A 16597-nucleotide genomic window follows, 5' to 3' on the forward strand; every position below is an offset into this window, starting at 1 on the left:
AGTGGGGACACCAATGTCCACCTCTGGTCTCCGTATACACGTACAGGAGCGCGCTTACCTACACACACACACTCACTCACAGGCACACGCTAGTGCAAGAACTCAGCCCACGTGGCTTTAGAATGGGTGCGGCTCACCCACAGTCCACTGCCACATCAACCCCACAGAACAGGAGTCCAGAAACTTTTTCCAGGAAGAACCAGATCCTTACAAATCTCTCTCCAGGTCAACAGCTATGTGGACTTGTTTTCGTTCTATCACGGTCTCTGTTTTTGAGACGATGTCAACGTCTAAATGTCAATTTCTTTTAAGACATGGTCTTAACTAGGTAGCCCAGTCTGGGTTGGAACTCTCAGTGATTCCCCAGCCTCAGCCTTCCTGGCACTGAGATGACAAGGCGAGCCCGAACACCGATATGTGAATTTTATAAAATTAGTGCGTTTTGAAATGTTTTCCAACTTTGCTTAAAAAAAAAAATATTACTTTCCCCACCTCCACCCCTCAACAGAATAAAGCAAAAATTCTTTGGTTTTCCGGGTCGCCACAGAGTCCTAGGGGAGCCGCGTTTAGAGCGGCCCGCCCCTCCCCTCGCCCAGCCCCGCCCCTCCTGCGAGTTCCTCGTGCCGACACGCCCACACCATACGTCACGACTCTCCACCTTTTATGGGCGGGGCCCGCGCAAGCGCAACCTGGGCTCAGGCGGAGGCGGGGCAGTCGCGGCTCTGACTTCCAACATGGCGCATGCAGGCGGCGGAGGCTCCGCGGGCCGGGGATTCGGCGGCTCCCGCTGGGGTCGTTCGGGCTCCGGAGGCCACGAGAAGCTGCCGGTGCACGTGAGTGACGCCCCCAGCCTCCTCCTGGGGACCCGGAGCCCCGAAGGCCGGCGCCCCGCCGTGCGGCCCCGCCTCGGCCTCCTCTGCGCAGCCGGGGCCCGGGGACCTCACACCCCTTCCCCCGAATCCTTCGGTCACCCCGGCGGCCCCTCGGTGTCCCCCTAACGCCTCATTCCTTCTCGCCACAACTCCATCCTTCTGGAGATGCCGCGGTCCGCTCGACATCCCTCAGTCATTCCCGCGGCCCCTGTCATCCCCGGGACCCCGCGGTGCGCTCCGGAACCCCCCGGTCCTCCTCGGTGGCCCCTAGTTGTCCTCGCCGCCCCTCGGTTTTCCAGGGGACCTCGCGGCGTCCCCGAGACCCTTCGGTCCTCCCCGCCGGTCCTCGGTTCAACCCGGAACTCCTCGGGCCTCCGAGGCCCCTCGGGACTGGCCGCTGGCCCTCGGTATTCTTCGTCGGCCCTCCCCGGAACCCCGCAGTTACCCTCGAGGCCCTGTGCAGCCCCGCGCCGCCCCTTCCCTGTCCCTGGCCTTCCGTCCCACGGTCTGTGCCTTGCGCGACCCCTGCCCACCCGCAGCCGTCTCGTTCTTCGCAGGTGGAGGACGCTCTCACCTACCTCGACCAGGTGAAGATCCGCTTCGGCAGCGACCCTGCCACCTACAATGGCTTCCTGGAGATCATGAAGGAGTTCAAAAGCCAGAGGTAACCTGTAACCAGCAGGGCCTTCTGCACCCGGGGGCAGTAGGCTGGATGAACACTCCCTCCACCCCCCACCCCTCCACTAACTACACCTCGGCCCTTAGGCTGGTGACCTTGCATAGGTTTGGTGGGCCGGGAAGCATCCTAAACAGTCACAGGGGATTCCTGGTCGGAGGGCAGAAATTGGGGAGTGGGAGAGATCCGGGCCTGGACAGAGGGCAGTCTTTATTTGAAATGTCTCGGAAGTCAGTGAGAGGGCTCCCAGGGTAAAGTGGCCACCTCCACGCCTGACCCCTGCGTTCCAGCCCCAGAACCCTCGTGGTGGGAGAGAACTGGCTTGTGCAAGTTGTCTTCTGACCTGCACTTGAGCGGATACACGCCCACATGCAGACAGTAAACTTACACTTAATAATTTTGAAATGTTTAAAGAGTCTTGTTTATGAAAGGTTGGAGGTACAACTTTTGAGTGTTAGTTTTTGGGGAAGTTTTTGGTAAATACTTCAAGAAAATGTTACTTATGGTCGGGGGTGTTTATGTATGTGTGTGCACCATTTTTCCCTTAAATCTTGTTCACAAGATGCTTCTCCTAGCACTTTCTAATTTGGCACCTATATGGATTTAAGGGACATAAAACACAGGAACTGCTGTGGGCACAGCAGTTAGGTGTGCTGGGGTGCCTCCGAGTTATGCCTGTGTCTTTTAGAACTTTCTAGGAGGGATGGCTTGGTTAGGTAAGGGACTCACCCTAGTAACGGGTGAGTGGAACTAGAACTCAGACTGTCAGCCAGCTTCCTGCACATCTTGGTACTGCTCTGCCATCGTCTGCTCTCAGGGAGTGTGAAAGGCCTAGGCTGGTTTTCTGGATATTCAGGGTACTGAGGCCAGAAGATGATCCTCCCTGTGTCTCCATCTTTCCAGTCCCTAGCTTTTGAAGGCTCTGGTGTTAGCACTTCGCCCTCTTCAGTTAAAAAAAAAAAAAGCCGCCGGGCGGGCGTTGGTGGCGCACGCCTTTAATCCCAGCACTCGGGAGGCAGAGCCAGGTGGATCTCTGTGAGTTCGGGGCCAGCCTGGGCTACAAAGTGAGCTCCAGGAAAGGCGCAAAAGCTACACAGAGAAACCCTGTCTGGGGAAAAAAAAAAAAAGAAAAGCCAAAATGGCTGGGCTCACGCTTTTACTCCCAGCACTCAGGAGGCAGAGGCAGATGGATCTCTGAGTTCGAGGCCAGCCTGGTCTATAAAGAATTCCAGGACAGCCAGGGCTACACAGAGAAACCCTGTCTTGAAAACAAAAACCCAAGATGTATCCTCACCCTTTCCTGATTTTTAAACTATTAGGGGATCTCTTACATTGCTTGGAGAACTGTGGCCTTCTGTTGATTCTCAGACATTTTCAGAACTGGGCTTAGGAGTCACAGATGGTCTCATATTGTGGTTCCTTTTTTTTGTTTTTTTGAAGTGGGATATGGTGGTGCATGTCTTTAGCCCAGGCAGAGGCAGGCATATCTCTTGTTCTTGGCCAGATTGGTCTTAGAAAGTTCCAAGACAGCTAGGGCTACCCAGAGAAACCCTGTCTCAAATGGGGGTGGAGCTGTGGGGGTGGGGAACGAAGGCATACACAAGTCAAGAACATGGTGGGACCCGTTTTAGGAGTCTGTGTCCTCTCTTTAGCCTGGCTGTGGTGACCTCGTGGGCGTTCGAGAGTGGGTTTTTCAGGTTTGCTCCCAGGACTCTTGCTTACTTGCATTCTTTTTTCCAGCATCGACACCCCTGGAGTGATCAGGCGCGTGTCCCAGCTCTTCCATGAGCACCCTGACCTCATTGTGGGGTTTAATGCTTTCCTCCCGCTCGGGTACCGCATAGACATTCCCAAGAACGGCAAGTTGAACATCCAGTCACCTTTGACCAACCAGGTAGGCTTTATTTGACTTGATGTGGACCTGGAGAGTCATCCCCACAGCCGGGCCTGTTGTGATGTTGCTGGAAGCCTTTGTACGGCCTGTTCTAGGTTCTCTAATTGCTTCTAGTCCAAGTCAAGGTAGAAATACAGATGCAGCCTCTGCATCCCCAAGTGAGTGTAGTGGCTGGGGGTGTGGTTCAGTGTGGGGGAGAACTCTTGGCATGGACAGAGCCCTGGGTTCCGTCCCCAGCACTTTGGGGTGGTGATGGAGTCAAGGAGAATTTTATGTTCAGAGTCACTGTATCACTGGTTTGCTGAGGTCTGGCTTCAGGGCTTTGCCAACAAGTCTACCAGGCCAAAGTGTACAGTGGGATCTGATGGCTTTCATTCAGGTCACCAGTAAAACCAAGTGGTTCTGCTGTGTGCATGGGAATCATTTTGTTTTCTGTCACTTCATGGAATTGCCATCGGTTCCCTCCTCAGCCCAGGCTTGGGCTCTGCAGCCTCTGTCTGTGGGTTCTCCCACTCCGCCACTGACAGCGTAGCACAGACAGGTCTGAAATTCATCATTGTGCCTCAGCCCTCCAAATGCTAGGATGACAGATGTTTGCCACCACAGCAGGCTTTCAGTGAAGTTGGAGAGGGACTCTGGTAAGGTGGTGTGGCCCTGGCAGGTCTCTGAGGGGCTCCTTTGTAAGTTCTGCTGGTCCTGCCCATCAGCCCCCTGAAGCCCAGAAGCCCTGGCTAGTTTCAGAGGGAACTTAGAAGAAGCACATGCCACTGAGTTCTCAAGGGTTTTCATTTCCCATCCGTACCTGGAATCCAGGCCCCACGGCCACAAAAGCCTTTGCGGGAATAACTGCTGGAACTCGTGTGGCTGAGCTGTGAAGCAGTGGGAGCTTTGTCAGAGCCAGGAGCAGCTCCTGGAGTGTGTATGTTGTCTGAACGTTAGTGCCACTCCCAAGAAAGCTGCAGGGAGCAGAGGGAGTCACGGGGCTAGGCTGTCCCCTATGCATCGATCGGGGCTCTGGACAGATAGTGAAGCCAGCAGCAGGTGTCCCCCACCACCACCCACCCCCACCCCTGCCACCACCCCCACCCCCACCCCCCGTAGGCAGCTTAGGTGACCAAGGGCCCACAGTGACTTACAGAAAAGATGACAAAGACAGTCTTAGACCCATGAGCAGGGTACCTCTGCCAGTCTTGAGTCACATTCCCTCAGGGTACTCGGGAGCCCCTTGATCTCGGTGACAGTGGTGGCCTGTTAGTGCTCAGCCCTGATTCTGATCCAGGTGTTTCCTGCTTTCTGAAGGTTCACAGGAGCTCTCCTTCAGGATTCCTGGAGCCTTTGAGATACCATCACAGCAGGAGAGCGTACAGGTTCCTACACGGCAGCACCTGCTGGTTTCAATTCTCCCAGTGTTCTCTTTGCTGTTTTCCTTATTAGAGACATGGTCTCTCTGTAGCCCAGGCTGGCCCGGGAACCTGACATTCCCCTGCCTCAGCTCCAGAGTGCTGAAACGATAAGCACCTGCTGCCCCTGCATCCTGACGTCACTGAAATGCAGCGTTGTGCTTTCTTTTCCATTTCATTAGTTTGGCCTGGCAACCACAGGCGAGCACTGTCCTTCTGTGCTGGGAAAGGTGCTGGGCGGTCCCCACCTACTGGGGCTCCTGTGCCGGGCGCTCCCCACCTGCTGGGGCTCCTGTGCTGGGCGCTCCCCACCTGCTGGGGCTCCTGTGCTGGGCGCTCCCCACCTACTGGGGCTCCTGTGCTGGGCGCTCCCCACCTACTGGGGCTCCTGTGCCGGGCGCTCCCCACCTACTGGGGCTCCTGGGCCGGGGCTCCTGGGCCGGGGCTCCTGGGCCGCAGTCCTCCTTGTGAGGACTTCGGCACTCGGGCATGTGGTGTAGCACCCAGGGCCTCTCCCCTCCCAATGCCAGGGAGAGCACCAGGGCCCCGCTGACAACACAGGGCTTGAGGGGCGAGCAGGGCTGAGTCCTTAGATTCGGGGTGTCCTTCCAGCCCTCAGGAGCCAGAAGATTTGCTGTGAGTTCAAAGCCAGCCTGGGCTACAGAGTAAGACTCTTACTTAACTGCCTCTGTGAAGGGAGGGGATAGATGGCCAGGCCACGCCACAAGCAGGAGGCTTGGAAACAGTGATCTGCTGTGGCCTCTCCCTGAGTAAGCATCTTGGGAGATGTTGCCTCAGCCCCCAGTGGCCCTCACAGCCGTGAGAAGTGTGCGTTCCTGTGTTTGTACATCCTGACCAAGCTCTTCAGAGGAGACCGGACCCTTACGTGGGCCCTTCCTGATTGCTTCTCTGTCACTGAGCTGTGTCAAGGGAGGAATAGGCAGCCAGATGCTAGTGGACAGGTGAGGACAGGACACCTAGCTCCCTAGGTCCTCTTTGGGGGGACCGGCAGGAGGGCCTTTGCCACCGTGTTTGGAGAGGCTAGGTATGTCTGATTATTTCTGAACTCCCCCTTCCTTGGAGCTGGAACCTCAGTGTAATTTGGGGTGTGGGACTCTCACTGAGAGACAGTTGACAGCAGGGACTTTGAGGGGTGGGTCCAGACAGGGAGGAGGAAGGCCCTTGGGGCAATAGGCCCCTTCTCTGAAGTAGAGCCCGGCTGGAGGGGAGCCAAGAGGTAGGCTTGTAGGACATGGAATGTCTAGGAAGACTCCTGCTGCTGGGTCAGGATCAACCAGGTGAGTCCAGAGGCCCAAGAGGTTGGAGAGGACCCATACCTTGGAGGCCAGGACCCAGGAGTAGGTCAGTGAGGTAAATTGTGTATGACCCAGCCTGGCCCTTCCCACGGTGAGGTGGAGGTTGGTTCTGAGGGAGAGGCCACAGGCCCTGGCAGCTCGGGCTGGTGACTTGCTCATTTAGGCTCCTGAAGATCCAGAAGGGCCACGTGGTTCTTGGGCAGATGTGTGGCACAGTGTGAGGACCAGCTGTCTTAACATTCACCCCAAGGGGAAGAGAGGATGGGGCGGTTATAGGAAGTCCCCAGCAGGGCCTGTCTGCTGCGGTGTATAGGCTCTGGAGTGGTTTATTTATTTTCCAAAGATTACAGTAGAAAATTGTATCACAGCTATACAATCTTAACCACTAATTCTAGAACATTCCATCACCCCAGAAACAGGTCCTACTAACCATTCATCTGCTTTCTGTATATGACCTGTTGTGGGCATTTGACATAAATGTAATTATATATGATGGCCTTTTTGTGTCTGCCTTGTGTCAGTCACTCACATCATAGTATGTGGCAGTGTTTGTTTGTTTGTTTGTTTGTTTGTTTTTCTTGGCTGAGTAATGTTCCACTGGATAAACCATGTTTTGTTCATTCATCTGGTAGATGAGTTGTTTCTACTTTTTGTTGGCTTTTGTGAATTGTGTGTCGTTGAATGTTGGTGTGTGAGTCTTTCTGGTTTTGTAGATCTGCTTTGTGGGATTGCAGTTGCTGGCTGTAGGGAAATTCTCTGTTGGATTATTGAGGAGCTGAAGGCTGTTGCCATAGTAACTGTTCTCACTCACCGTCTAGTGCCTTCTGCAGAGTCCCCAGCCAGAGAGCTGGCTCTCTGTCATGCCGTATTGGCTTATTCAGGGGACCAGAGGAACCATACAGTGCTGGAGCATGTCCGTAAGTGCCTGGGGAGACCCCAGTCTTGCCAAGGGCAAACCCAGGCCCCGAGACCTTGAAGGTGGGCAGCAGGCGGGTCCCTGAGAGCCTTGGCTCACATTTGCAGTCGGTGTTTGTCCTCAGCTTCGGCTTTGAGCACTTTGTCCACTGTCGCCAGCCCAGTTGTGGCTCCTGCTTGTCTGTTGAAGCTCAGCCCTAGGACCTGAAAACACCACTAGTTGGCCTCGATCCTTGAGTTCTGCACCTGCAGATTCACCACACATTGGACATTTCAGAGAACATACATGTGTGCTGAGCATACTGACTTAGGGTGGTGGGGATGGAACCTGGTCCTTGCCCAGGCTGAGGGGGTGTGCGTGAACGCGTGTACGCTCTGTATCTGAGCCACACCCCAGCCTATGCTTGGGTTGAATGTGATTGTCATTCCCTAGTCCACAAGGTGTGGACTGTTGACAGTGTGCCTGGAGATGGTGAGTGCTTTTGGGGCCATGCACATCTGTGTGATGCTGGGCTGCATTGGGAATGTGTGGAACCTGCCCCACTTGGATACTAAGGGGCTACTATCTGGAGACTGAGTAAACATGGACCAGATGAGGCCATTTGGGTGGGCACTAATTAAATTTGGCTGGCATTCTTTGTTTTTTCCAGACAGGGTTTCTCTGTGTAGCCCTGGCTGTCCTGGATCTCACTCTGTAGACCAGGCTGGCCTCAAACTCACAGAGATCTGCCTGCCTCTGCCTCCTGAGTGCTGGGATTAAAGGTGTGCACCCCTGCCCGGCTGCTGGCATTCTTTTAAGAAGTGTTGAGGGTGCAGCACAGCCCTTTCCTCAGGAACCCAAACCCCTTGGTGCTGGCACCTCCAGCCTCTTGAGGAAAATGATCTGTTGTTCAGAAACCATTCAGGTGCCATATGTGTGCCTCCTGCCCAGAGGAGGGCAGAGCTGCTGGGGAAAACAGGAAAGGTGTTTAGAGTCACTACAGAAGGTTCTGGAAGGTCACGGTGAGCATGGTATCCAGCTAGAACCTCGGGCTGAATTGTAGTGAGAGTGACCAATGCAGAAGGGTGGGATGTTCCTGGAGACTCTGGCTACAGCTCCAGTCCAGTCCCCGCCTGGACTTAAGGCCCCAGCTTCCACCCTAGAACTGCCAGAAAATCAAACACCAGGATGCTGGTTCTTGCAAAATAGGATTCCATAGAGATGAGAAATACATGTTTTTGTTTATAGCTGGAGAAAAATAGGCACAGGTAAGATGCTTTTCATTGTTTGGCTCTGGTGACTGATGGCTATCACAGGAGTTGTCCTGGGGCTTAGCACTCAGAGGCCCTGTTGTGAGAATTCCCTGAGCCAGCTGTGGCTAGATGTACAGGCACTGTGATGGTCCCTTGAAGCCAGCTACCGCTGTCCACTTGAGAATAGTCTTGCTAAGATGGGGGACATCACACATAGCCCCACATATAGCTCCAACAAGGTTCAGCTCCCAGGATTTGTGACTTTTCCCCTGCGTGCGGATCTTTTAAGAGTAGAAAGCAAACCTCTATGCCAGCTCTGGGGAGGCTGAGGCAGGAGGTTGGGCAGAGTTGAAGCCAGGCTGCGTAGGGAGATGCAGTCTTTGGAGTACAGGAGTGGGCCTTGTTTGAAACTGCAGTTCCGGGCACAGGAGACCTGGAGACATGGGGAGACTCCAGAGGGGGAAGTCCTTTGTTCCTATGGGTCCTCAGGGGGTTAGAGAAGCAATGCTTGTCAGCATGCAGTGACAATTCACCGTCCTCTGACCACCCCATGCCACTCACTGCCTGTGTTCTGCAGGAGAACTCCCACAGCCATGGTGACTGTGGCGAGGACTTCAAGCAGATGTCCTACAAGGAGGACAGAGGCCAGGTGCCCCTGGAGTCGGACTCTGTGGAGTTCAACAACGCTATCAGCTATGTGAACAAGATCAAGACCCGCTTTCTGGACCACCCTGAGATCTACAGGTCCTTCCTAGAGATCCTTCACACCTACCAGGTAAGGCCCAGCCCCCATAGCATCTGGGGCCTGGCTTCACCTGGTATTGTCTGGCATTTAGGAGCTGAGAGTGAAGACCAGGGCCTCACAAGCTGGCCAGGCATTTGCTGTAAGTCACACCCTGCCTGAGACTCTAGGTGGCTCTCCTCGGTAAGGACACACACACACACCTGTCAGTCTAGTTCTGAGGGGGTCAGAGGTAGCTTGGGACGGAAAGGGAGGGGGTGCGTGTGAGAGGTGTGTAAGCCAACCCTTGGTACAGTCGCAGGGGGAAAGAAGGCTGGGGAGAGCCCTACGAAGGTCCGGGGGTCGAAGTGCACAGCCCTGATTCTTACAAAGGAAACTGTGATCCGGCTCAACAGCTAACACTTAAAATATGGCAGGCTGTGTCCCCAGCTCTCCACAACACAAAGTTGCACAGATAAATAAGATTCTTCAGCATACACGTTCACTGTCAGAACTAACCTAGGCTCTCCGTGAACTTGGAGAACCCCAATTGTAGTCCCCATTTGAGAGCACAGGCTTCATCAGTGTGTGATGGAGAAGCAGCTTGAGTTACGTGGATGGAGAAACCTCAGGCAGTGACATTGTGGCTTCCAGCGTAGCAGCGCCTCTAGGGAGGACGTAGATGTGGGGTGCTGGTGTGGTTTTGCATTCTTGGGGGCACACCAGCCAGCTGGGTGCAGTTAACCACCAGACAACAGTGTGTTACCTAACACAAGCAAACACGAGTGACCCCTTTGCTATCCTGTGTGGTGACCCTAGTTTAAGGAAGCTTGGTGGCGGCAGAGGACATGCCCGAGTGCCAGCCACAGCATGTCCACTCCATCGGTTTCTGCTGTGGGATCAGCCTCTGTTTAGAACCTCAGCTTTGTCTGCGTATCGGGGCAGGAGAGGTGGCCATGCTCCCTGGTCACTCTTTACAGTTGGTTGTCTGTCACGGATACCACACCTGCCTGCTGAGCCGTCTTGCCTGTCCCTAAGTTGTGTTTTTTATTTTTATTTTTTTTGTTTTTTGAGACAGGGTTTCTCTGTAGCTTTGCGCCTTTCCTGGAACTCATTTGGTAGCCCTGGCTGTCCTGGAACTCACTCTGTAGCCCAGGCTGGCCTCGAACTCACAGAGATCCTTCTGACTCTGCCTCCCGAGTGCTGGGATTAAAGGCGTGCGCCACCACCGCCTAGCTAGTTGTATTTTTTTTTTTTTTTTTTTTTTTTTTGGTTTTTCGAGACAGGGTTTCTCTGTGTAGCTTTGCGCCTTTCCTGGAGCTCACTTGGTAGCCCAGGCTGGCCTCGAACTCACAGAGATCCGCCTGGCTCTGCCTCCCGAGTGCTGGGATTAAAGGCGTGCGCCACCACCACCCGGCGCTAGTTGTGTTTTTTTAAACAGTGGTTTGAAGCCAGATGTAGTGGCACACACTTTCATCCCAGAATTCAGAAGGCTGAGGCAGGTGGATTGCTGTAAGTCCAAGGGCAGCCTGGACTGCTCCAAACCCAGGCTGCCTCCTGAGCCACTGTGAGATCCTCAAAACCAACGAGAGCAGTCGGGGCATCTGAACTGAGCCCAGAACATCAGGGGCTCGGGGTTGTACCCCTTGCAGGATCTGTAATGCCAAGACTTGACTCTCCGCTTGGGGTAGAGGGTGCCGCTCACAGGTCTTGTCGGGTTTATTCCTAGCACTATGCAGAAAACCAAACCCAACAAAACAACTCCCCTTCCTGAAGGGGCAGTGAGCTACAGTGTCTGCTGTCATGTGGGCCCACAGACACCGTGCTCTGAACCATGACATTGAGTATAAGGTGGCATATTTCTAGCTAAAGTTCTTTTTCTCCCTTCCCTTCCCTTCCCTTCCCTTCCCTTCCCTTCCCTTCCTTCCCTTCCCTTCCCTTCCCTTCCCTTCCTTCCCTTCCCTTCCCTTCCCTTCCTTCCCTTCCTCCTTTCCTTTTTCCTCCCCTCCCCTCCCCTCCCCTCCGCTCCCCTCCCCTCCCCTCCCCTCTCCTCTTTTTAAGAACAGTATCTCAGCCAGGTGTAGTGGCGCACACCTGCACTTGGGAGGCAGAGGCAGGTGGATCTCTGTGAGTTTGAGGCCAGCCTGGTCTACAAAGAAAGGGTAGCTAGAGTTATACAAAGAAACCCTGTCTCAAAAATCCAAACCAAAAAAAAGAAAACCAGTATCTCAACCTGGCCTGAAACTGGCAAACCACCTGCCTCAGTTTTCAGTAATGAAAGGTCTCCTGGATTCCACATCTCCACCGCCATTCTCGGTCGGTGCTTTTCCCTTCAGCTCCAGGCCTGCCTGTCTTCCTGCCTCCCTCAGCTCTCCCTCACCTCAGTTCTTCCTCAGTCCAGTGACCACCAGGAGCCCCTCTTTGCTACTCACCCACCCCCTGATCCAGCAGGCCTGACTCCCTCTTTTGAAGGGCACCAAATTTCCCTCTTATTCGGTGCCTACTCTTCCATTGCCCTGCGGCCCTCATAACCTCCCTTTCTAGGACGGCAGGGCCCAGGCCACTGAGAGCAGAACACCCTGACAGTGTAGGCACAGAGCTGATGTCTACACAGCTGCCCACGCCTACACGGGTGCCCTGCCTCAGCCTCCTTTGTTCTAACCACTTGCAGAAGGAACAGCTGCACACGAAGGGCCGTCCATTCCGTGGCATGTCTGAGGAGGAGGTCTTCACAGAGGTGGCCAATCTCTTCCGTGGTCAGGAGGACCTGCTGTCAGAGTTCGGACAGTTCCTGCCTGAGGCAAAGCGGTCCCTGGTGAGTGCCAAGTGCCCAAGATCCAGCCCACAAGATGCACGGGGAGCTAGAATCTGACATCGTGTCTGACACTGTGACTGCAGTACTGTGGGGGAGAGGAACAGTTCTTCACATGGAGATGGAGCCAGTGTGAGGACTGTGGTCCCAGACTTGCAGAAATAGGTGAGGAGGGCTTTGGCCCAGGACCAGACGCCCTTGGTTTTCTTCCGTAGCTGTGGCCTGAGGCCTGCCAAGGTGATCTCGCCTGCTGCTGCCTCTTTTTCTTATGCATGCTAGTCTTTTGAAAAGTAGAGATGAAATTCATGAACCATAAAATTCTCTTTAAAGTATATAATCTTGGGCTAGGTGTGGTGGCATACGCTTTTAGTCCCAGCACTCAGAGGCAAAGGCCTGAATTTGAGGTCACCCCACCGGATCCCCCAGCCTCTGATCTGCTTCCTGTTGGGATTTCCCTGCTCTGGACATTTGTCACTGGTCTGTGCCCTTGTGACAGTGTCATGTCTTTTGAGATTGGTCTGCATTTAGCCTTTGTTAGTGTTCCCTCCTGCTTGTTGATGGCTGAGTAATCATGTTCCTGAGGGTGGGCTTGTCCATTTCATCCTCTCTTGTTGTGGACATGGGGTGGTTTGCCCTGAAGCTGTTGGGAGTAATGCCACCATGAACCGACTTGTACAAGTAATTGTTTGCATGAGTCATGGCAGCTCTGGCCCTGCCCCTCCATGGGCTTCCCAGATCACATGGCAGTTTCATTGAACTTTCTGAAGAACTTAGAAAGTGTTTTCCACATCAGTGGCTTTGTGTCCCCATGTCCACTTTGTTTTTGAACTGTTGGACAACTGTTGGGTGGGTGTGTCTTGGCTGTGACTGCACCCCCACTGTATCATGTCTGTCCTGGCTGTGTGTTAATTCATTGCTCTTTATGTATGTGCATGTTTTGTCTGTGTGAGTTTATGTGCGTCATCACACAGATGCAGGTGCCCATGGAGGCCAGAAGAGGGCATCAGATCCCCTGGAACTGGAGTAACGGGTGGTTATGAGCTGCATGTGGGTGGTGGGACCTGAACCCAGGTCCTCTGTAAGAGCAGCCGGTGCTTGGCGCTGTAACCACTGAGCCATCTGTCTGCAGAGCAGCTGAGTGAGTCCTTGTGCACCACGAGCTTCCTAGCTGTCTGATCTGCAGACTCGCACCTCTGTCTCCTGTCACCTTTCCTCTGCTTGGTCATGGTTTTGATGCACAGTCTTTTGATTAATTTTTTTTCACATCACTCTTAGTATTAAGCTTTAGAAGCTGTTGCACAGTTGAGGTCATGAGGTTCCCCCTATTTTCTATTTTCTTTTCTTTTTTTTTTTTTTTTTTTTTTTTTTTTTTTTTGGTTTTTCGAGACAGGGTTTCTCTGCGTAGTTTTGCGCCTTTCCTGGAGCTCACTTGGTAGCCCAGGCTGGCCTCGAACTCACAGAGATCCGCCTGGCTCTGCCTCCCGAGTGCTGGGATTAAAGGCGTGCACCACCATCGCCCGGCAAGGTTCCCCCTATTTTCTTACAGTTTTAAACTGCGTTTTGTATGTGGGGTGTGAGGTGGGTCCCGTTTCCGATCTCCCTGTCCAGCACAGCTGTAGAAGGGCTGCCATGCTTGGCACCATGTTGTCAATGTCCACACATACGTGGGTGCTGTGACAGCTGGGTTGCCATCTGTGGGTCTGTGTTCTCAGCCTGGCACTGCACTCCAGCCTTTGAAGGGGTTCAAGAGCAGGAAGCCCGCACCCTCCACCTCCTTCTTCCTTGTCAGAACTGCTCCAGCTTCCTAGACCCCTGATTGTTGAGTATGGTTTCTCTGTTTGTTTTCTCTTTGAGGCTGGGTCTTAGTGTAGTGCAGACTTGTCTTCATCACATGACCCTCCTGCCTAGGCTCCCTGAGTTCTGCAATCACTGTCATGGGCCACTTACTACTCCTGGGTCATTTTTTTTTTTAACATATTTGTGTGCATGCCACAGCTGGTGTGGAAGTCAGAGGACAACTTGGAGGAGTAAGTCTCCCTTGCATCCTGTATGTCTCGGGATCACACTCAGGTCCAAGCAGTTACCTACTGAGCCATGTTGACGTTGGCCTGTGTCTTGGTCTAGTCAGGTGTTTGCATCCTGGTGTTGCCCCGGTTTTCTTGGGCTTCCCTTACCCAGGCCTGTGGCCAGTGGCCACCCGGTTTGTCACCATGTCTTGGACACAGAGTATCAGCCTAGGGCTGTGTCTTGCTGATAGATCACTGCTACCTGGTATCTGGTTGCCCTCCAGGGCCTAGATGATGGCAGAGCCGTGGGAGCCTGTGCCTTCCGGCCTCAGGTAGAGCCATGCTGTGCATTGCCCTCGGCCTTGCTTCCTCCTCAGCTGTGACATGTGTTCACCACGAGCTGCTGACTCACGTGAGGTCATAAGTGCATTGCAGCTGCTGGAACAACTGTGAGGTGTGTCCCTGTCATCGCCTCACTGAACGTCCACACGTCCCCAGAGCCGCACGGACCTACAGAGGCTCTTGAATGTGCCTGGAGGGAGGCTGGAGCCCTTGCTCACCTCTGCTGTCTTGAGTCCTCGTCTGCCTGTCTCTCTGAAGTTTAGAAGTTCTTGAGAGGGTCCCCCTTTGAAATCACGACTTTGGTTCTAATGTCACTGTGACAGGCACTGGGCAGAACCTAAGGGAAGAAAAGGCTTCATCTTGGGTCATGATGGTTCCCTAGGTCTCTGCTGCTGTCCTCCCTCCCTGGGTGCTGAGCCTGCTGTGAGGAGAGACCCAAGGGCGGGGGGACTGGGGGGGACTGGTGGCAGAGGCTGCCCCACAGACACAGTGGACAGCGGACCTGATGGCCCCTCACCCTCCCTCTAGCCAGGACCCACTTCCTAGCTTCTAGGACCTCCCAGAATAGCACACAAAGCCATCAGTACATGAGCCTTTGGGGGAACACTTCATCTGGATACCATGGTACCCCATTCCTATGAGGAGAATCCTGACTGCCTCTGGGAACCATAATAGTATGCAGGAGAGGGGTATCACCTCCAGGGTCCTGATGGCATGGCCACAGATTATACATTAGGATGGATTTCCTGTCAACTGCTACTCAAGTTGGGACTGGTATTTAGGTCTTGTCCTTAGATCTGGGTGCTACATCTGAACAGCGTGGCTGTGGCTCAACACCCCTTGGAATTGGGAGCCTACGTCATCCTCCACTGCCCTTCTCTGAGCTACCCCTGATGGCATGGAATTGATGGTGTCATCTGAAGCCCAGGGGAGTTCTGAGTTGAGGGTCTCATAGCCCCTGTAAGTCTTACTTCCTAGCTCCCTTGCTTTCTGCAATGGTGGACCTGGTGCCCTGAGGTCTTGCAGGCTGTCTGTGTAGCTCTGACCCCTTGGGCTGGTGGTGAGACAGGGGCTTAGTAGCCAGTTTAACCAGCCTCTGGCCTTAGGCCCTGGTTCCATCCTAGCCCATAGGAAAACCAGAAACCGCAAACATGTCCGCTGGGCCAAGTTGGTGGTTTACTTAATCCTTGTACTCTGAAGGCACAGGTAGGTGGATATCTGTGAGTTCTAGGCCACCAAGGGCTTACATGGTAAGACACAAAATGGTAATTGTTAGGTCTCAGACCTAGGACAAATGGCTAACTGAGGTACCTATTTAACATATCAAAGCAGACACTGGCCACCAGTCTCTCTAAGCATGGCCAATACTACCAGTTACAGAGTCCTGGCTCTCCTCTGCACTTCTCACCCCACCCTCTACTCTAAACCTCTCCCTCCTAGGGACTCTGATCGCTTTAAAACTCAAGACATTTTGGACATGCCGGCTCTTGGCTCCTGGCTGGCTCCACTCCTGGTTCTCTCTTGGTCTGTGCTGCACATATGCATGCATGTGTGTCTCACCAGATGAAATGGGGAAAAACAATGCGGTCATGACCGCTTGCAAGTATGGTGGAGGAGGAAATTTATTGTAGACATGAGGGAGAGCATAGTCAGAGACATCTGGAACGGTCCAGACTGAACATGGCTGTGGAGGGTGGAGAGAGAGAGGGAGAGGACCTGGAAACCCAGAGGCCAAGGGGACACTTGGAGTGAGAAGTGCTGAGAGGAGCCAGGACTCTGTAACAGGCATGGGCTATGTTGAGAGCTGAGGACCAACACCTGCTCCTAAGTGATAAACAGGCACCTCAGCATGTATCCAGGGTTTCTCTGGGACTTAACAAGAATAACAATTATATAATAAAGAAACAGTTCCTGCTTGGGAGGCAGAGGTAGGTGCATCTCTGAGTTCGAGGCCAGCCTGGTTTACAGAGTGAATTCCAGGACAGCCTGGACTACACAGAAAAACCATCTTGAAGAACAAAAGAAACCGCTCCGGAACCAGCATTCACAACAAGAAGAGAGGCCAGCACTGTTCTCTGCTCTTCCTCCGAAGTCACTGCCGGGATTGAGGGGCCACAGTGTCCCTGCCTCCAACATAACTATGAGCGAGGAGAGCTGTCCTGGGCATCGAGGCAGGGGGACTCTGTCCATCTCATAAGCTGTTGGATTCGTATTGTGAGGTTATAGACCTCACAGTCTTCATTGTCGGCCAAGGATAAACTGTGGTGTCATCCTTACTAAATCTGAGTGCTGAGCACCAGCTGGGTCCAATCCCTGACACTGGCCACTTGGCCTCAGTGTAGAGAATCAGCCCTGCTCTGGTAGCTTGAAAATAGGTGGCCTCATCTGACCACAGTAAAGTGAGTGGGTG

The 16597-nt window shown here is 53.7% G+C and overlaps 1 protein-coding gene across 2 annotated transcripts in view; it reads left to right on the forward strand.

Moving 5' to 3' along the window:
• The first annotated feature begins 696 nt into the window (after positions 1 to 696).
• The window catches only part of Sin3b (SIN3 transcription regulator family member B), a 38530-nt gene continuing 22629 nt past the window's right edge, over positions 697 to 16597 (forward strand). Inside the window, exons 1-5 of one of the 2 annotated variants that reach the window (XM_028893476.2) lie at positions 697 to 833; positions 1430 to 1536; positions 3289 to 3442; positions 8884 to 9081; positions 11699 to 11842. In XM_028893476.2, coding sequence (XP_028749309.1) covers positions 735 to 833; positions 1430 to 1536; positions 3289 to 3442; positions 8884 to 9081; positions 11699 to 11842 — 702 coding nt within the window. In that variant the 5' untranslated portion in view covers positions 697 to 734. The remainder of the gene's footprint in view (positions 834 to 1429; positions 1537 to 3288; positions 3443 to 8883; positions 9082 to 11698; positions 11843 to 16597) is intronic. The other variant, XM_028893479.2, reaches the window with a different exon arrangement.

The sequence above is a fragment of the Peromyscus leucopus genome, chromosome 17, assembly GCF_004664715.2.
Source record: "Peromyscus leucopus breed LL Stock chromosome 17, UCI_PerLeu_2.1, whole genome shotgun sequence".
Classification (NCBI taxonomy): Eukaryota; Metazoa; Chordata; class Mammalia; order Rodentia; family Cricetidae; genus Peromyscus; species Peromyscus leucopus.